Raw genomic sequence first — 21562 nt, 5'->3', positions numbered from 1 at the left:
CCTTTCATGGCAGAAGATTGCTCTGATATCGGAGACAGACACTAGGGGGACAATTGTCTAAAAGTGAGAGAGAGGCATTGTGGCCCTGGAGGAGGGCGGGTACCTGGCTCCTTGCACCTTAGCTTCAATGAGCCAGTGACCATGTTTGATGCCATAATAGGCATCAGTAGTTAGGATGGAGCCACCTGGAATGAGGATGGAACGCAGAACACTCTCAATCATCTCTCACCATGTGTAGGGGTCTGGGTAGCGCTGCTTAAAATCGGATGGTTATACTGATGATCACCTGAAAATCACAGAAAAAAATTTTTTTAAAGAAGAGTTCAGGAATTCCGTGGTCTCTCCAACACAGAAGCACCTCTCTTGACTTCTGCTATGCTTCTCTGAGTCAAAGCAAGCACTTCTTAAAAGCTCAGACCTTTGGCTACCCTAGAAATGGAGCAGGGTCCTTCCTCTGCTGTTTTTGTCTCTCTCCTTCTGCATTAGGGCTTCCTCTGTCACCATGATGACCCACCCACATCTGTGGATCTGGCTGACCAGCAATAGAGGCTTTGTTGGGGTGGAGGAGGAGAAGGATGGAGACTAGGGGACATTTGGCAAATACACATATGTGAGATAGAGAACTGGGCAGGGGAAATAGATCCTTTTTTGGGGAGGAGGGTGTTCAGGTATGGTTAGCCAGGAAGAGGATGCCATAACTTAAAGTGCTTACACTTTATGGGACTTTGATTTGTCCCAGGTCTTTATACACAGGTATCTGGGTGCATCCTGAGATGTGGCAAGCTGACGTGAACTGCCCACTGCCTGGGATCCAGAGTCCTGGGTTCTAGGCTCTGCCCTGCCTATAAGTAACACAGCCTGATATTTCAAAAGCATTGGTTTTAATTAATAATGCAAAAGTCCACATTGATTGAACAAGCCACAAAATTAATAGAGCCATAGTTGCTAAAGCCAGGAGTTCAAGGTATTCTGAGGGCTTCTAAAACTGAATGGTTTGGCTTACCACTAAAGCACAATTCAACATTGTATTATGGCTTCAATTTGACATTGTATTTTTGGGTTTTGTTGGTGCATGCATCTAATTTCAACTAAAGCAAGGGAAAGAGGAGGCATGAGGTCTTAGCTTTAGTTTTAAACCGTGGGTCACAGCTCTACCATCCTCTTAGGTCTAGGTCTGCTTCCATTTCCTGGATGAAACCATCTTTCCTACCTTTGGCATTATACCTTCCGGCTACTCATTCTTAAGCTCCTTCACTAGATCCCTTTTTCTGTTTTATTCTCTAAATACTAGTGCTCCACAAGGCTCAGGTGTCTTCATGAAGACTTAGGCTCCACCTTCTTGCCCAAATTGATAGGTCTCAAGTCTACACCTCTAGCTTGAGGTCCATCTGGTCTGCAGGGTTAGATTTTAAACTGCTTATGGCCATCCCTGTGAAATTCCTGCTCTTAGCCCAAACCATCATGTCCCAAAGTGAACTCATCATTTTATTCTCCCAATGCTCAAGTGCTGTCCATGGTACTGACGTTCCATGGGCTTGGAAAGCGAAACTTCAGTCCTCATTCACCATTTCCCTCCCTTCATCCTCCGTATCCATCCAGTGAATCCCCAAATCCCCTTCCTATGACCATATCCTAAATCCAGGTCCACAATGTATTTTTTTGTTCACATTTCTCTTAGTTCTAGTCTCTGGCCATTTCCAAGACAAATCATCCTGTGTGCTCCTACCAGACAAAATTTCCCATACAATGGAATCATTTATATCATTCCTTTGGTTCAGACCAGGGTCTTTAAATAGTCATGGACTCTATCCAGTGGGGTATAGGTTTGGGCGGTAAGCCAGCATTTCTCACATGAAGATATTCTCCCTTCCCAAAACAGAATATTAAGTTATATCCAGGGAAAAGCTATTTGCCAAATGCTGAATCAGTTCTACCCTGGATCTGGATTTAAGCAAGAAGAGAGAATCCAGGAAGGGAGATAAAGGATAGATTTGTTCGGCTTGTCCTCCAGAGGCAAAGAGAAAACCAGTGTCATTGTTCTGTGTTGTTATTGTTATTTTTTGTTTGTTTTTAAACAATATGGCAGCATCAAATAAACAGTTGCAAGGAATGAGAGAACCCAAGTTAAATGGTGGCAGTTAGAAATACTTCTAATCTTCCTTTTCAGAATCTAGGTGTCACCAGGAAAGGGAGATGATTCAGGTTCATTTAATAATCCCTGGTAACCAACTATGGCCCAGGCTCTGTACTAACCACTTATTTATTTATTTAATCTTATTTTTTGACTGCGTTGGGTCTTCATTGCTGCGCGTGGGCTTTCTCTAGTTGCGGCAAGTGGGAGCTACTCTTTGTTGCAGTGTGTGGGCTTCTCATTGTGGTGGCTTCTCTTGTTGCAGATCACGGGCTCTAGGCACGTGGGCTTCAGTCGTTGTGGCACACGGGCTCAGTAGTTGTGGCTCACGGGCTCTAGAGCACAGGCTCAGTAGTTGTGGTGCACAGGCTTAGTTGCTCCGCGGCATGTGGGATCTTCCTGGACCAGGGCTCGAACCCGTGTCCTCTGCATTGGCAGACAGATTCTTAACCACCGCACCACCAGGGAAGTCCCTCACATACATTTTTTAAACTAGTCTTTGCAATGATTTTCATTTGAATTTATATTATTGACCTACCGATTTCCAGACACTGCAAAAAACTCCTTAAATATCTTATTTGAAGTAATTCTTATAATTTTGTTTACAGCTGAGTTTACAAACAGGATAAATGTCTTGAACTTAGATATTTTGTTTACAAGTGCAGGGCTTTTCCTTTTGTTTGAAACTTGCTTCAAATATTTCGCTAACATTTTATTTTTTTCATATACTGGCATTAAGGAAAAAAATTTAAAGTATAGAGGTGAAAAATTAAGCCATCTTAAAATAACCATTGTAGCATTTTGTTATATTTTCTTTTGTTTCCCTCCCCCTATACATTACTATGTGTATGTTTACATACACACACACACTCACACTTAATATTGCAATGAATAACCATTTGCATTTTTCACTTTGCACAAGTGAGAATCAGATTACAATGCTTAAAATGGAGAAAAATATGGTGATTTGATCCTCACATATGTACGAAATAACAAATGCATAAGGTTATTCATTGTAGCATTTTTATAGTAGCAAAAGAAACAACCTAAATGTTCATACCTATATGTACATACACACACAGATAAAGGTGTAGTTTCCACATATGTAAATAAGCATATACTGCTTTTAATCTGTTTCCTGTATACTTAATGGACAACATGTCTTGAATATACTTTCATGTTTTGAAATCGTCTTTTATATGATTTCACAATAGTCTTTTCTATAGAATAGTCCATTGTGTATATATATATATATATATGTGTGTGTGTGTATATATATATATATATACATTCCCCTATTAACCTATTAATGTGTATTAATGTGTATTTGGATTGTTTAAAAGTTCAAGAAATGTACACCCAACAACCTTGAACACAGCTCTTTGTCCGTGTCTTATTTCTTTAAGCAAATAACTGAAAGCAGGATTTCTTGGTGAGCACACTGCCAATTGCCTGATGTGATGAGGTGGGTTCATGGATTTCCTCATATTGAACTATTCATCTATTCGTAGGAAATACCTTACTTGATTTTTATGTCTTATTCTTTCCTTACAACACTGGATCCCATTTGCATATATCTCATTTAATTCCTATGTATTCATAAAGAAAATTTGCATTTTTTGGTGCTAACATGGCAGGTTTTTGTATCAAGGTAATGATTTTGTAAAATCAAGTGCATAGTGTTCATCCCTCTGTATGCCTTGAAACTATTAATAGAGCATATGAAAGATCTGTTCTTTGAAAGTTTGAAGGAAGGCAATAATAAAAATGCCTGGTATCTTTTGGGGAGTCCTTCGGTTTGCAGGGTGGTAGGGGGTTGGCTTGTTATTTCACTGACTGTACAACAACTTCGAGACACAGATGCTGTTAGCATCACCAATTTAGCATTAAGGAAACTGAGATTTGGAGAGGTTGAATAATTTGCCCAACAGGTGAAGCTGGGATACAAATCCAGGCAGGCTGGCACTAGAGCCCACATCCTTATGTATCCTGCCTGTCATACTTGGCAACATTTTCCTTGCATATTGATTCATCCACATTTTCTAGTTCTACCTTCAGTTTGTAATTTCTATTTTTCTTAAATCCGTTAAACATTTGAAACTTTATTAGCTTAAAACTGTAACATGCCCTCAAAAAGCCTCTATATAGGAAATTATATCCCTTTTCTCAGTCTTGTGTTAGTATTTTCTGGATTAGCAATTTATTCCCGTTAGTCTTCTTTTTCAAACAACTGCCTCTTTACACATCAGGGTTATTTTCCTCTTCAAATCATGATTTCATGCTTTCAGATTTGTTAATTCCTGCCTCCTAACTTGCTTTGGTTCGGTGTGTTTTTCTTTTCTAATTTATTTTTACTCTTTTCTGTCCACAATATCGGGTCTTAGCTCTGAATTTGTCTCTGACACAATCCCATGAGCATCAATATGCAATGTTCTTATTGCTGTTAAGTCCTAAATGACCTGTAATTACAGCCTTAATTTTCTCTCTGACCCAAGACTTCTGTAGAAGAGTGTTGTTAACTTTCAAAGCGTTTGGGTTTGTCGGTTTGAACTTTTGCCATTTTATTGTATTGCGGTCAGAAAACAGGGCCTGTACAATTTCTGCTTTGAGGAATTTATTGAGGTTTTCTTTTGGGGCCAATATATGATCAACTTTTTGTGAATGTTTCATGAGTTATTAGAGAAAAGGTATTATTTTCTTCTCATAGAGTATAAGTTGACATATATCTATTAAATCAGATACATGAAATATATTATTCAGTTCCTCTCTATCCTAACTCATTCTTTGCCTACTTAATCTGTCAAAGACTGAGGGAGGTGTCTCCAGTTCTTCCACCACTGTTGGGTTCCTGTCATTTTCTCTGTATTCGTTATAGAATTGGTTTTACGTATTTCATAGTTACATTGTTCAGCACAGAAAAAGCTCATGGTGCTTATGTATTCTTTGTGGCTTGTACCCTTTTTCAACATTAAATAACACTTTCTGTCCTATTTCAGGCCTTTTTTTTTGCCTTTAAGTCGGCTTGATCTGATATTTATATTGCCAACCCAGCTCTCTTTTTGTTTGCCTTCTCCTGATAAACTTTGCCTATCCTTTTGTATGTAACCTTTCTGTGTCATGTTGTTTTATGCTTATCTCTTGACAAGAGTGTACAATTTTACGAAAATTTACCTATGGGCCAATTGGAGCTCCTTCTCTAGAAATTAGGAACCATTAAAAGAGAGAGATTTGGTCTCTCTGCATGGCTGGACCTAGGCCATGTAAACTAGGTAGCTATGGCCAGTCTTGTAGATTTGGAAGAGAGAAAGTCAGTCTTTAGAGACTATGGCATATCATATTTTACATAAAATGGTGCCAGTTATATTTCTAGTCCCACACGCTCTCCCAAAACCTTCCCATTCCCCCATGAGATATGGTCTCTTCTCCATGAAACTGGAGGGCCTTCCTGACTGCCTCAATGAGCATCGCGCAGCAGAAGTAACACTGCATGCCTTCCACAGCTCTCTCTCTTCTGACACACTCAGCCTTGGATCCCAGCCACCATACTGTAAGCAAGTCCAGGCCATGTGCAAAGGCTGCCTGTAAGGGCTGACAGCTCCAGCTCAGGTATCCATCAACAACCAGTGTCAACTGCCTTTGACTGCATCAACTGTCAACAGATGTATGAGTGAGAAAGACTTCAGATGATTCCAACCCCCAGCCTTGTAGATGTCCAAGCTAACACAAGTGGATCACAGACGAGCTATACCCACTGAACCCTGCCCAAATCAGAGATGTGTGAGCAAAATAAGTGTTGCTTTTATTGTATTGTTCTCTAAAATTAAAATTTTAAATTTGAGATCATTGGAGATTCACATGCAACTGTAAGAAACAATACAGATACCTTGTGTATCCTTTAGCCAGTTTCCCCAGTAGTAACATTTTGCAAAACTATAGCACTATATCAAAACCAGAATATTGACATCGATACAGTCAAGGTATGGAACATTTCCATCAGGAGGCGGAAATGATTCCTCATGTTGCCTTTTTACAGCCACACCCACTTCCTTTCTCCATCCACCCCCTTACTAACCCCTGGTCACCATTAACCTATCCATCATTTCTATAATTTTGTCATTTCAAGAGTGTTATATGAATGGACTCATATAGTATATAATTTTGAGACTGGATTTTTTTCATCAAGCATAATTCTCTGCAGAATCATCCAGGAATGCATCAATAGTTCATTCCATTTTATTTCAGAGTAGCAAATATTCTGTGGTGTGGATATACCACAGTTTAACTATTCATCTGTTGAAGGACATCTGGGTTGTTTTCAGTTTTATGATATTATGAATAGAGCTGCTATAAACATTCATGCGAACTTTTTTGTGTCCAGATAAGTCTTCCCTTATCTGGGATAAATGCTTAGGAGTGCAGTTGCTGGATTGTTTAGTAGCTACATGTTTATTTATTTATTTATTTTTAAAGAATCTGCCCAACTGTTTACCAGAGTGGCTGTACCATTTTACATTCCCACCAGCAATGAATGAGTGATCCAGTTTCTCCACATCCTTGCCAGCATTTGGTGTTGTCAATATTTTTTATTTTAGCCACTTTTAGCCTTGACAGCTATGGAGTGATATCTTTGTAGCTTTTGCTTGCATTTCCCTAATGGCTAACGTTGTTAAACATGTTTTCATGGGCTGATTTTTCATCTGTTTATCTTCTTCAGTGAAATGTCTCTTGATTACTTTTGCTTACTTTCTAATCAGATTGTTTACATTTTTCCTGTTAATTTTTGAGAATTCTTTTTATCTGCCAGATAATAGTTATTTGTAGGATACATGATTGGTAAATATTTTCTCCCAGGCTGAAGCCTATCTTGTCATCCTTTTAACATGGTATTTTGCAGAACAAAACTTTAAATTTTGATGAAGTCTAATTTATCAGGTTTTTTTTTTTTCCTTTATAGATTGTGCTTTTTGTCTAAAAACTCATTTCCTGGCCCTAGGTCCCAAAGATTTTCTCCTTTCTTTCAACATGTGTTATAGTTTTATGTTTACATTTAAGTCCATGATCCATTTGGAGTTAATTTCTGTATAAGGCATGAAACTTAGGTTGAGGGTTTATTGTTGTTGTTTGTTTTTTGCCTGCAGATCTGATGTTCAGTTGCTTTAGAGCCTTTTAAAAAGGCTCTCTTGGGCTTCCGTGGTGGCGCAGTGGTTGAGAGTCCGCCTGCCGATGCAGGGGACACGGATTCGTGCCCCGGTCCGGGAAGATCCCACATGCCGCGGAGCGGCTGTGCCCGTGAGCCATGGCTGCTGAGCCTGCGCGTCCAGAGCCTGTGCTCCGCAACGGGAGAGGCCACAACAGTGAGAGGCCCACGTAACGCAAAAAAAAAAAAAAAAAAAAAGGCTCCCTTTCCTCTACTTAATTGCTTTTGCACATTTGTCAAAAAGTCAGTCAAACATATTTCTGTGGGTCTATTTCTGGGTTTTCTATTCTGTTCCATTGATCTACATGTCTGTTCCTCTGCCAATACCAGACAGTCTTGATCATTGTGGCTACATAATATTTCTTGAAATTGAGTAGACTGATCACTCCCACTTTATTTTTCCTTTTAAAAGTTATTTTAGGTATTCTAGGTTTTTTTTTCCCCTTTCCACATAAATTTTAGAATATTGTCTGTATCTTAAAAAATCTTGAGAAGATGTTGATAGGAATTCTGTTAAATCTGTATATTATTTGGGGAAAATTGTCATGTTTACTCCATTGATTCTTTCATCCCATGGGCGTGATATGTCTCTATTGTACCATTTTAATTCCTTTGACTTTTTTTTTTTTTTTTTTTTTTTTGCGGTACATGGGCCTCTCACTGTTGTGGCCTCTCCCATTGTGGAGCACAGGCTCTGGAGGCACAGGCTCAGTGGCCATGGCTCACGGGCCCGGCTGCTCCGTGACATGTGGGATCCTCCCGGACCAGGTCATGAACCCACGTCCCCTGCATCGGCAGGCGGACTCTCAACCACTGCGCCACCAGGGAAGCCCCCTTTGACATTTTTATTATATCTAAAAGTTATTTTCTTGGGGCTTCCCTGGTGCAACAATAGTTAAGAATCTGCCTGCCAATGCAGGGGACACGGGTTCGAGCCCTGGTCCAGGAGGATCCCACATACCATGGAGCCACTAAGCCCGCACAACTACTGAGCCTGCGCTCTGGAGCCCGCAAACCACAACTACTGAAGCCCACACACCCTAGGGCCTGTGCTCTGCAACAAGAGAAGCCACCACAATGAGAAGCATTCACACCGCAATGAAGAGTAGACCCCGCTCACCACAACCAGAGAAAGCCCGCACGCAGCAACGAAGACCCAACACATGCCAAAAATAAATAATAAATAAAATAAACAAATTTAAAAAAATAAATAAATAGAAATAAAAGTTATCTTCTTAGTGATTGCTCTAGGGATTACAATATGCATCTTCACTCATTACATTCTTTAGAACTAACTTATTTCCAGTAGAACATGGAAACTTTCCCCAATGTTGCTCCAATGAGCCCTCCCCTATTGTACTATAATTGTCATATATATTATCTATTTATCTATCTATCTATCTATCTTTCTATCATCTACCTATGTATATGTATACCCAATACTACAGTATTAAAATTATTTACAAAATTTTAAGTCTTTTAAAAAAGTTAAGACATGAGAAAAATATGTGTGCTGAGTCTCTCACATTAACCACATATGTATTGTTTCTGGTGTTTTACATTTCTTCCTGTGAATTTGAATTACTGCCTGGTGCCCATTTCCTTTCAGCCCATGAAGTTTCTTCAGTATTTCTTATAAGTCAGGTCTGCTATCAGAGAATTTTCTCAGTCTTTGTTTATCTGAGGATGTCTTTATTTCACCTTTCTTTGGAAGGTTAATCTTGCTGGATATAGAATTCTCGGCTGACAGTTTTTCTCTTATCACTTCAAATAGGTATTTCCAACTGCCTCTGGCTTCCATGGCTTCAGATGAGAAGTCAGCCATTAATCATACTGATGCTCCTCTAATGTGGTGAGAGGGCAAGGGTGTCACCCAACACTCCAAATCGAGCGGGTCCCTTCTGACCTAACAGTAGCACAGTTGCCAGTACTCATAGCCTGCCCCATCCTGGCAGAACCTCTGTGATGACTGATCTGTGGGGAGGCTGGGAGAAGTCCTAGGCAAGAATGTCATAAACTCTCACTATTCCTACCTGAAGTTCAGCAGTTTTTCACACATAAACACTTCTCAGGTGGTTGGGTACTTTTGGATCAATTTTTAGAGCACTGAAATGGCTGTTTGTATCAGTTTTGTCCAGTTTAGCAGCTGTTTGATGGGGAGAGGATTTGCTCACCTTCTCACTGGGCTTCGGCTTACCTCCTCCAGGTTTTAGGATACTTTCCCTGATCCCACCCCTGCTCCTGTTTCTCCACCAGGCTGGTGGAGTCTCCCTCGCAGCCTGGAGACCTCGGTGCCCAGCCAAACAGATGTTGGGGGGGAGGTAGGGAAGAAAGGGGAGCTCTGGCTGGGTCCTTAGACTCAAGGTGGCTCAAAGGTGTTTTCAAGCCTTTTGGTATCAGTAAAATCCCCAATACATTTTAGGCTGAGCATTTTGTATCCAGAGAGAATGAGATCTGTGTCCAGACTCATTCACACATTTTAATAGTTAGAATATTGACTGCGAAAAGTAATTTGGTATTGAAGACACTTCGTAGGAGGGCATAATAGGTTCCAAAATTCCTCTACCCTGAGATAAAGGGAATTACTTCTTGCTAAAACCTGACGTATTTTCAGAAATAAAGAGAAAATTCCACATGAGGCTTTTTGCTGGCTTTGCTGTAAGTGGGGGCTCAAGGGTCCCCTCTATCTCTTCTTGGTTGCCAGGGGCAACACTGATTCCATGTGAAGACCACCCGGGGCTCACATCAAAGCAGGTACTTGTGGATCCCTGTAGAACAGTGTTTCTAAGAGTGGCTCCATGCAGTCTTGAAGGTTCCTTGGAATTGCCTCAAGGGCTACCGTATAAGAGATAGAGTCTGGTCGGTGATGTTTTACACTTGTTGCCCCGACCCTGGCCTCACCCAGAGCAGCTTGGTTTCCATCTGTCTTCTGTATTGGGCTTCTACGTAAGATTTCATTTGGAGAGACAGTTCCAGTGTTTGCAAGTTTAAAATCAACGGATCAAGCTCAGTATCTCATCTTAAAGGTGAGAAAAGAGGCCCTAAGAAGTGAAGTGATCTGCCCAAGATCACAGAGTTGGTGGCAGACAAAGGACTAGGTCTTACTTGTATTCTTTCATGGTGCATCATGGGCCAGAGCTTGTGTGCTATTTACAAAGACCCCCTTGTGTTCTCCAGCAGGGGTTCCAAAGAACTGTGCATTTTCTGGTGGCTCTGCCCCTCTTTGCTAGCTGCACGTGGCTGTAGCGTACACCTGGCTTCCCTGAAATGCTTTGAATTCTGGGGGTGGAGGGAGAATGGGGGGTGGTACTGGGTCAAATAAGTGTTGGATCTTATCCTTCCTCGTGGATATTCACCATGCATGTTAAAAGCTCCAAGAATTCTAGCCATGAATAACCCATTTCATTAGTTATTTGACCATTTTTTTAAACCTAACGGTCAGGGTGCAGACAGGAAACAGATATACATCCAATTGGGTATTTTAAGGGGACTCTAATAAAGGAACTATTTTCAAAGGGGTGAGCAGGATTTAGGAAACACATAAAGGGTAGAACAGTACCCTGGGACTAGTAAGAGTTGGGGGCTTCATTCAAACCTGCTCTGGCTGGTAAAGGAAGGGAGTGGCTTCTGCAGCCCAACGTGGGAGAGAGCTGTGTAGACAGGGCCCCCTGACCTTCAGATGAGGGACGAAGCCGGTCCCCCACGAATGTACCAGGAGGTAGCCTAGGAAATAAGTCTCCCAACTTCACTCTCCTCCATCCCTTTGATCTCTTGCCAGGATTCGCTGTTTACCAAACCCAACTAATACCCATAGAACAAACTATTCCAGTGAAGCAGTCCATAAAGGTCAGCACCTAGGAGACTGAGTCGGGTGGGGAGTCAATATGGAGGATCAAATGGAAAAACCATCCAACGCAGACGTGCTAACTCTTCCTGACAAATGCTACTCTACTACATCCCGAAGATGGTCTGTGGGGGTTTGGGCAGATGGTGTTCTAGGTAATGGAGTTTTGGGGTGAGTGAGCAGCTAGGTTTTTTTTTTTTGGTCTTTTTTTTTTTTGGCTGCGTTGGGTCTTCGTTGCTGTGTGCGAGCTTTTTCTAGTTGCAGCGAGCAGGGGCTACTCTTTGTTGTGGTGCACAGGCTTCTCATCGCCGTGTCTTCTCTTGTTGCGGAGCATGGGCTGTAGGTGTGCGGGCTTCAGTAGTTGGGGGACGTGGGCTCGGTAGTTGTGGCGCATGGGCCTAGTTGCTCCGCGTCATGTGGGATCTTCCCAGACCAGGGCTCAAAGCTGTGTCCCCTGCATTGGCAGGCGGATTCTTAACCACTGTGCCATCAGGGAAGCCCAGCAGCTAGGTATTGATGTGGGAGAGTCAAAAGCAGAATTTGTGTCCTACAAAGAGTAGGGAGGCTAACAGTCCCAGGAATTTGCCTGGAGCTCCTCTCTACCGTGATGTGCATACAGTGTGTTGGATTTGGTCTCTCCTTGGACTAATCAGTGGATCACATCTCCACTCCCTCAATTCCCACTCTCCCCTACCCCTTTCCTTCAGGGAGTCCTGGGCCTTGGCACAGTGCCCAGTCAGGGCCATCAGCCTCCTGATGGATTGAGCTGGATAACATAATTCATTAGCGCTCAGGATTCATGGATCGATATGCTGACAAGACTATAAAGTGACAAAACGATCTCCATTGGAGCTCCAAGGCTGCTTGAAGGAAGCAGAGAAGTAAGGTGGGGCCCACACACCTAGAGCATCTGTGTAGACCATCCGTGGTGAGCAGGTCTCTTAGAATTGGAAGATTCTGCAGCCCCCCACCCCCCGGCCTCTGCAGCTGTGGACATTGTTGGATCCGGCAGTCAGTTTCCTCATATTGGTGTCTGGTTTAACTGCTAAGGGAAGTGGCTAGTTTTCTCTGTGGAGCAAACAAACTGTGTGCTTACATGTGTGTACATGCAGTTCTGTGTCTGAGTGTTTGCTTATGTGCATGGTTGGAAGGGGGAGAGGGTGAAAGAGAAAGAGTGATTTGGTTGGTGGTGGACATTCCTGCTGTGAATTCAGTGATAGATGTAGCAAAAGCAGTTTCCGTTGAGTGAGTCAGAGGAAGGTTACAAGGGAACAAATAATACCCAAAGACATCAACAATGATGCGATTCATGGGTTCCTGAGAGTACAAAACAAAGAGGTAGTCTGCATGTTGGTTATAGATTCTCAAGTCTCTGGTCTCACCAGCACACGCTGGAATTGCTATGATAGCCTCTGAATTTCCTCCCTGCCTCTAGTCTTTGCCCCTTTGGGTCCACCTTGTGCACTCCTGCTAGAATAGTCTTCTTTAAAGCATTACTTTTACACAATTTTTAAAGGTTACTTTCCATTACAGTTATTACAACATATTGGCCATATCCCCCGTGTTGTGCAATGCAGCCTTGAGTCTATCTTACATTACACCCAATAGTTTGTACCCCCCACTCCCTCACCCCTATCTTGCCCCTCCCCACCTCCCCACGGGTAACCACTAGCTTGTTCTCTATATCTGTGAGTCTGCTTCTTTTATGTTATCTTCACTAGTTTGTTGTATCTTTTAGGTTCCACGTATAAGTGATATCATACAGTATTTATCTTTCTCTGTCTGACTTATGTCACATAGCATAATGCCCTCCGAGTCCATCCATATTGCTGCAAATGGCAGAATTTTCTTCTTTTTTTATGGCTGAGTAGTATAGAATCGTCTTTCTTAAACACCAATTTCACCCTGGCCTTTAGCCTGTAAGTATTACAAACTACCAATAGGTTAAAGCTTAGATGCCTAATGCCAAAGACTTTTGAACTACTTACTATACCTAAGAATGACCTGAGGAATTCATTTAAAAAAATTGAGCCCTTCCCCCATCCCATGAATTATGTGTTAGGTGACCCTAGACAGGCCCCAGGAATTAGGGTTTTTTTTTTTTTTTTTTTTGTGGTAGGCGGGCCTCTCACTGTAGTGGCCTCTCCCGTTGCGGAGCACAGGCTCCGGACGCACAGGCTCAGCGGCCATGGCTCACGGGCCCAGCCACTCCAGCGCAGCATGTGGGATCCTCCCGGACCGGGGCACGAACCCGCGTCCCCCGCATCGGCAGGCGGACTCTCAACCACTGCGCCACCGGGAAAGCCCAGGAATTAGTATTTTTGTAAGCGTCCTGGGTGATACATCTGCAGCTGGAATCTGGACCACACTTTGAGAAATGTGGCAGATGTCACTGCATTTTCGTATGATTTAGGCCTATTTCATCTCCCTCAACACAACAGTGACTTCTAACGACTGGTTTTCCCTCCGCTGTTCCCAACCCCCATCACCACCTCAGCGCTTTGCTCAAAAACATCTTCCACCTAAACCACTCCTTCCCTCCTCTCTTCCTCCAAACCCTTCCAGTCTTTGGTGATAATACTCCAGTTTCATCTCCACGAAGTCGTCCTCAGGTCCTCCAATGCACAGTGATGTTCCCTGCCCTTCTGATAACTGGAGCCTTTATGTCTGCCCCCATTTGCTTTTGGTGCCTACCTGTATATCATTTTGCTTTTTTACGTCTCTGTCTCATTCATTCACTCTTTCCAAGATGATTAAATACTTCGGCATGTAGGGCACTTCTCCCCAGCTATGAATACATTGAACATTGCTGGAGGTGGAGAATGATTGTACTTCTTCTGTGTTTACCTTAACACCATCCTCCCTGGGCTGGGCCCCTCGGGGCACTTGTACAATTTGTTGATGAATGAATGAGTCAATGAATCAACTCTTGAGGCAGTGGAGGATGGGCAAGAGGCCATGGCAATGACATTCGATTGCCCATCCTCCTTTCTCTTCTCGTTCTCTCCCTCTTCTTCAGCTCAGAGTGGCAGATTTTTCTGGGCCTGTAGCCAAGTGTGTGGGTTGTAATATTTCGTATGTGTCTGAGTGTGAGTGTGTGTGGAGGTATAAGGCCCCCCTCCTTCCCCACCTCAAATCCAACCCACGTTTCACACTTCTTCTTGAGGATTAATTGCCATTCTAATGCATGCCAGCACAATGCCTTTCATCTTCAGGGCTTGAAAAGGTCGATGCAGAGAGGCAGGCCTGTGAGTCATGGTGTTGGAAGGTGGGATTCCTCCCAAGATGACTGGTTGGTTGCCAATGACACTGTGAGGTCACCCATCTCTGTGCTTCCAGCCATTCTCTCTCCTCTGCCTTGGTCTCCTCTTCAGAGGCTTTGACGACGGGTCCCCGGGGTCCCACCCCTGAGAGTCTGACTTCATGTTAGCCCCCCACAGTGGGCCTGCTCTGCTTCCCCACTTCTGGCAAGGATTGTCATTTTCAATGCTACCTGAAGAAAACGGCCTCACATGGGTTGTCAGTCCCACAGAGGAAAACAATGTGTCTTCTGCCAGATTCCCTTAAAAAGACAAACTTAGGGCTCCCTGGGAGAGCTGCTTGCCACCCGCTGGGATCTGCTTCTCCAGGAGAGCTTCGGCTCATCTGGGCCTGGAGGCACCCGAACAGTGTTTGCTCTGATCGCAGCTATTGTCATCACCACAGGAGTATTTACCGTCCCCTCGACTCCAGGCGACTAGTCATCCACCGGGTAATAACGACTTGAGCATATTCCTGAGAGCTATTTAAATCCTACCCATGGAAAGTCAGCCTTGGAATGCCCTGGGATTACCTGGAGCGGGGGAGGGGACGAGTCCCAGGTACGTGATGCTGTGGCTTTGGCAGAGAGTGGGATGGTAGTGGCCTCTGACACTGGGCCAAACTGGCCCGTCAGGTGGGCTCCCTCAGGGGGTTTAAGGCATATGATAGTCCCTCAGAAGTGTGATTATTGTGAGACTCGATGGCAAATTCCAGATTCTTCTCACCCCCACCCATAGGCGTCCCATCGTACAATTTCCTGAGCTGGATCTAGGCACCCAGCACATCTACTGGGTGACACAGAGTAGCTCGATATTGCAAAAAGCAACTCCAGTTGAAGTAACTAGAGTTAGAGGGCATGTAGTCGGTGGGGAAACCCTGAAATATCCCGAATAAAAAGTAGGCCACCAGAGGGTCTGCAGCTATCCTGTAACTCTTATGAGCTGTGAGTGTACCTGACACAGTACCGTATTTCCCTTTAAGAAGTGCAATTTTTTTGTTATCTGGGTCCATTGTTAATCTGCACATCTGTTCTTTACATTACAATACCAACTGGAGGACATTCTAAGCCTCATGCCTGGACCAAGAAACCAGATGCATTGTTATAATTGCCAGTATAAATGGAGTCTTACTGTATTGGGCAAAGACAATCATCTTTTTTCCTATCAGTTCCTGACACTATTTGTCGTGTCAGGTACTTACTGTGCTAAGTAATTGACAAGTATCATGTCATTGAAACCTCACAGTAATTCTATCAGGTCGTTCACATTTTATCAATGGCACTGAGCTGCCCAAGGTCGCATAGAATATAAGTGGCTGAACCCAGATTCAAACTCACATCTACAGAATCCAAACACAGTGCTCTTGAACTCTACACGGTGCTGCTATCTTGCTAGAATGTGCAAATAGAGACTCCTCTGTAGCATCAACTGCAGAGCTGGACAGAGTTCCTAGGGGGATCCAGGGTCTCTTCTTTGCAAACTGGTAATAAGTGGCTGATACTTGGAGAACGTCTCATATAATTTCTAACCTACAGGACCCATTCTTACACCCACCCCGCACAGCTCTATGAAGCGGTCCCCAACTCAGCCCGGAGCAATGGGCTTGCATCATCGTCCTTGCATTTCCCTATTGACGACAATCTTCTGGCTTCTCATTGCAGCCCTTCTGTTCCTTCACCTAAAAACCATCATCCAATCAGTGCACTCAGCTTAGCAGAAGGTGGCCAGACTGCTAAGGACATAGGTGGCCAGAAGTTCAGGCAGTGAGTGCTCTCCTTTTGGGGACCATCATGCAGAGCACTGATAATAGGATCTGGAATAGCAAGCATGCTGGAGGTCCCCTGCCCTTCCAGGCCTGCTTCCCTGCCCACGACCTTCTTAGAAAAGTCCCAGCATATAGCATCTTGCTGGCCTCTCCATGGAGTTCCATCTACATGCAACGGAATGATTTCCTGCATTCCTGGAACGTCTCTACCCCCTTGGCTACTGGCTCACTTCTTATCCATCCTTCAAGGCCAGCCAAAAGACCACTTCTTCCACTGCAGCCTTCTCCAGTCTTTCAGCTGCAGGCGATCTCTCCTCACTGGGAACTCCCTTATGCTTTATAATTTGTTGGGGGCACTTGCCACTCTCTACTTTGTGTTATAATCACATGGATGCATAACTTGTCTCTTCTATCACATTGTAAGTGCCTGGATGGGGAGTGATAGAGGATTCATCTTTGTATTTCCCAAGTTGTTTAACATAGTGCTTTCCCTCAATAAGCGTCTACTGGATGAATAAATAAGTCCGTTATGCTGGGCACTTGGGGAGATAGGAGGGTGGATCTGACACAATCCTACTTGCACACAATAGGTGTTCAAGAAATATTTTTGAATGAAATAATAAATACATGAATATATAATTGCAGAGGGTACATAAAATATTTTGAAATTTTTTGTAGAGGGAAGGCTTCATAAAGAAGGTAAATCTTGAGCAAGGCTACAAAAGAGACTTGATTTTGGACTGGGGGATGGGAAACCAGAGGAAGGCACTTCTTTCCTGCAAAGGAAAGCCAAGAATAAACAGTGAGGGTGGAGCTTGCAGGAGAGGGGCTTAGGATTAGCTAGAGGGTGTGTGTGGGGAAGGTAGCAATAAAGGTAGGTACGATGAAACTAGGTTATGGCAGTTTTTAATGGCAGGTTGAAGACTGACTTTATCCTGATGGTCCCCAAACAGGAGGGTGATATAACAAAGGCCTATTTCCTAAGGATTGGTAAATGGGAAGGACTAAAATGGGGAAGGGAAATTAGTTTGTAGGTGTTATGGACTGAATGTTTGCATCCCCTCAAAATGCATGTGTTGAAATCCTAACCCCCAGTGTGATGGTGTTTAGAGGTAGGGTCTTAGAAAGGTAATTAGGTCATGAGGGTGGGGCCCTCATGAATGGGATTAGTGTCCTTGTTGAAGTGACCCCACAGAGCTCTCCAGCCCTTTTTCAGCCAGATGAGGGCACAAAAGGAAGTTGGCAGGCTTCAACCCAGAAGAGGGCTCTCCCCAGAACCCGACTATGCTGGCACCCTGATCTCAGACTCCCAGCCTCTGGAACTGTGAGAAATAAATCTTTGTTGTTTGTAAGCCACTCAGTCAATGGTAATTTGTTGTAGCCAAGGGACTAAGACTGCAGAAATGCAAGTGGGAGGTAATGGGAGCTGAATCAACCTGAGGTTACTTCCAGATTGAGGTCTCTATAATGTATGGTCTTTAATGAGCAAAGGGCCAGGCAGAAGATGTAAAGAGAGCTGGTAATAAATACTCCATTACATCTCTTCCTTGGAGGACTTGTTCCTGCTTGTTGGCTTCAGCACTTGTCTCAGGCAGACAGGCTAACAGGCAGAGCTCAACTTTGATGACGTCCACAACCCAAGCCACCGTCCCTACCCACAGTCTTAGATCCCTGAGGAGGTCTCTGTTTGGGGCTCTAAATAAAATGTGAGGATGGCGAGAGGTGGAGAGATGCTGTGTCCTGTTCCTACCTCCTCCAGAAAGACCACCTTCACTGGTACCAACACAACTATTTTCAGGTATCTGTGCACCCAGTGGAGAAGGACATGGAGCTCCCTTGGGTAATACTCAGGGGAGACCTAGGAAATCATTCTGTGCTGAGAATTGGGATACATGTGGGGCTGCGGGGGTGGGGGGGAAGACTCCAGAGGCTGGAATAAAATGAAAAAAAAAAAAAAAGCCTTGCTAGGATGGGGAAGGGCATGGATGTCTGGAGCCATGGATGAGTGCCAATGTCATAAATGTAAAGGACTCAGTAAACTGTAGGGACTGTCTAGGTTCTTTACCTATATTACTCTATTTAAGCTCTACTGCAACTCCTAGGAGGTAGGAACTTGTATTATGCCCATTTTATAGATGAGAAAACTGAGGCACAGGGAGGTAACTTGCCAGTCACATGACCAATAGGCCATGGCTGTTGGCCAGGGCACAGGCTGATGAACCCAGACGAATCTGCTGAAACTGATAAATCTCAACCCTCATGAACCGGGTCTGAGCTGCTGCTTTGTTCCTGATACATCACAGCTGATCCTGTCACAGGCACATCCTACTCAGATCAGTTACTAACACACCTGAGCAGACCTTATTGGTCTCCTGGCCATATGAATAGTACAGTGACATAACAGACATCTGCTGATATCCCCAGTGGGGAAGAAAGGACGATTAATAAATTCACCATTTGCTGTACATTCCACTGTGAGGCAAGTTTGCCTGTTAGGTTGAGAGATGTCTACCATCATCACAGAGGTCAGCTCCCTTGCTAGGAAACATTTCCTTGCTTTGTTTGTGAAAAATGTGCACACTCCTCCTTTTCTTTATGAGTAGGGAGAGTCTTCTGTGAAGAACATCTTAAATAAATGACTAGCCTTGACAACAGACACACCAGTGATGCTACTTGATACAGTGGCATTCTGGGACCTTCCATCAGGTGTGATAAAGCACAGGAGCCATGGAGGAAGCATCCCACTTTTGTGCCCCTTTCCTGGGCTCCTGGAAGACTCTGGGAATATCTCTATCTCCCCTCTGAAAACAACTCTAGCTGTTACTGGCTTTAATTTTTAAAAACTATATAATTAACACATGTCATTGTTGAAAAACTAGAAAATAACAATGAACTAAAAAAAGATGTCTAATTTTTTCCACCTAAAAAGGGATAATGCTGAACAAACTGCTTTGTGATGTAACTTTTCAGTGACAAAACACTGTGGATACTTTTCAAAGTCAATAATGAACTCCTCTACATTGATTGTAAATAGTACCTTAGTATTCAGCCATATAGACAAGCATCATAATCTGATAGGTGGTGGTGGTTGGTTTGTTTCACCAGTTTCCTATTGTTATATATTTAAGTTGTTTCCATTTCAATGGTGTTATAAACAATACTTTATATCTCTACACAACTCTGTGCAGGTCTTAATTGTTTTCCTTGGGAAAAATGTCTAGAATCAGAATTTCTAGGTTAGAGGGAATGTAATTTTAAAGATTTTGGTTTAATTTCTTGTCAGATATGTTGTGCTGAGTCATACGTCTTTTGCTTGCCAGTTTCCCCTCACTCTGTATATCATGGGTATTATCTTTTTCTATTTGGGGAGAATAGTTACTGTCCAGTTGAAAGGTAGTGAGATTAATCAGTTTTTAAATTTCCCCTATGTTTCATAGTGGAAATATCTTTGATATATGTTCGACTATGTTTAATAGTTTCTTTTGCTCATTTCTCACCCATTGGCGTGATGATCTTTTTTTTTTTTTGTCTTGCCACATGGCACGTGGGATCTTAATTCCCCCACCAGGAATCGAACCTATGCCCCCTGCATTGGAAGCACAGAGTCTTAACCACTGGACCACCAGGGAAGTGCCTGATCATCTTATTTTTATCCTTTAAAAATGTTCTTAAAGAATTCTACATAGACAGTATATTGCTCTCACATCAAAACGTTTTTCCCAATTTTTCAAAAGTATTTGTCTTTTAATTTTTTGACTTATAAATATCTTAAATTCAAATGTAGTCAGACTTATCTATATTTTCCTCTATGTTTTGTCTCTTTGGCAATTTATTAATTTATAATTCAAAAGGCAATTCTGGGGCACAGACCCTGGGCCTAGTGTGGGGATCTGTTCAAAGAGACCATTCCCATTCCCAGATGGCACAAATATTGTTTTTTTATTCTTTTATGGTTTCACTTGTGGTATTTTAGTCTTCAATATACATGGAATTTATTGTGTTAGGTCACGAGATAAGAATTTAATTTAGAGTGGTTAACTATTAAGTCCAACGCAGCCTTTCTTCACTTTTATGCAAATCCATCTTAATCCTATACCAAATAGTTATCCATCGAGGAAACCCGCATATTTGGTGGGTGAGCGCACAGGCTGTTTAGATGAACGATAGTAAGGAAAGGTTGCCCAGTGAGAGCTCTGCAGGGCCAACTGTCTGCAAACTTACATCCAGAAAACATTCAATAGTTTTGAGGCTATTTTGATAATAGAGGAGCAACTAGGGAAATCAAGAGTTTGACTAGGACTCTATCTTGTAAAATATTAAGCAGCAGTTGAATATAAAAGAAAAAAAAATGGTGGGACTTCCCTGGTGGCACAGTGGTTAAGAATCCACCTGCCAATGCAGGGTACACAGGTTCGAGCCCTGGTCCGGGAAGATCCCACATGCCATGGAGGAACTAAGCCTGTGTTTCACAACTACTGAGCCCACATGCCACAACTACTGAAGCCCCCACACCTAGAGCCTGTGGTCCGCAACAAGAGAAGCCACCGCAACGAGAAGCCTGTGCACCTCAATGAAGAGTAGCCCCTGCTTGCCACAACTAGAGAAAGCCCGTGTGTAGCGACGAAGACCCAATGCAGCCGAAAATAAATAAATAAATAAATTTATAAAAAATAAAAGAAAGTGGAGAGCTAGGCTAGCTCATCGGGTGAAGCTGGCCTCCTGCAGGCTGCATGGTCTTTATTATTGAGTGAGCACTAATTTCCTCCAAATGTCTGTGTTTCAGTGCTTTCCATGTTTTTTTTTGTTTGTTTTTTTGCGGTACGCGGGCCTCTCACTGTTGTGGCGTCTCCCGTTGCGGAGCACAGGCTCCGGACGCGCAGGCTCAGCGGCCATGGCTCACGGGCCCAGCCGCTCTGCAGCATGTGGGATCTTCCCAGACCGGGGCACGAACCCACGTCCCCTGCATTACCAGGCGGACTCTCAACCACTTCCCACCAGGGAAGCCCAGTGCTTTCCATGTTGATCACAATCCATTACACGTAAAATTCCATGCTGCTTATTCTGTCTTTTTGCTACCACTTTCACACTGTTCTAATCATTAAGTTTTCATGTTACCTTTAAACATCTAAACATCTAACAGTGCAACTATCCACCTGTATTTTTCATGTGTGTATGTACATATTAATCTCAAGCACTTATGCTTCCAGAGGTATTTTACTATTATGTTGTGAAATTAACACATTTAGATTTTTGTTTGGAATTATATGACATTTATAGATTAATTTGAAGATAACTGAAATTTTTCCCATTTAGGGACACGGTATAT

General features: G+C 43.1%; 1 protein-coding gene across 4 annotated transcripts in view; it reads right to left on the bottom strand.

Moving 5' to 3' along the window:
* SHISA6 (shisa family member 6) overlaps positions 1-21562 on the bottom strand; it is a 242875-nt gene that overhangs the window by 6106 nt on the left and 215207 nt on the right. For 2 of the 4 annotated variants that reach the window (XM_030862348.2, XM_060290651.1), the window contains one exon: positions 230-286. The exons of the other annotated variants lie outside the window; for them this stretch is intronic. In XM_030862348.2, coding sequence (XP_030718208.2) covers positions 230-286 — 57 coding nt within the window. The remainder of the gene's footprint in view (positions 1-229; positions 287-21562) is intronic. 4 annotated transcript variants of the gene reach the window in all.

Source organism: Globicephala melas, chromosome 20, assembly GCF_963455315.2.
Source record: "Globicephala melas chromosome 20, mGloMel1.2, whole genome shotgun sequence".
Lineage (NCBI taxonomy): Eukaryota > Metazoa > Chordata > Mammalia > Artiodactyla > Delphinidae > Globicephala > Globicephala melas.
The sequence above is the reverse complement of the archived record's forward strand: the minus strand, read 5'-3'. Positions and strand labels throughout refer to the sequence as shown.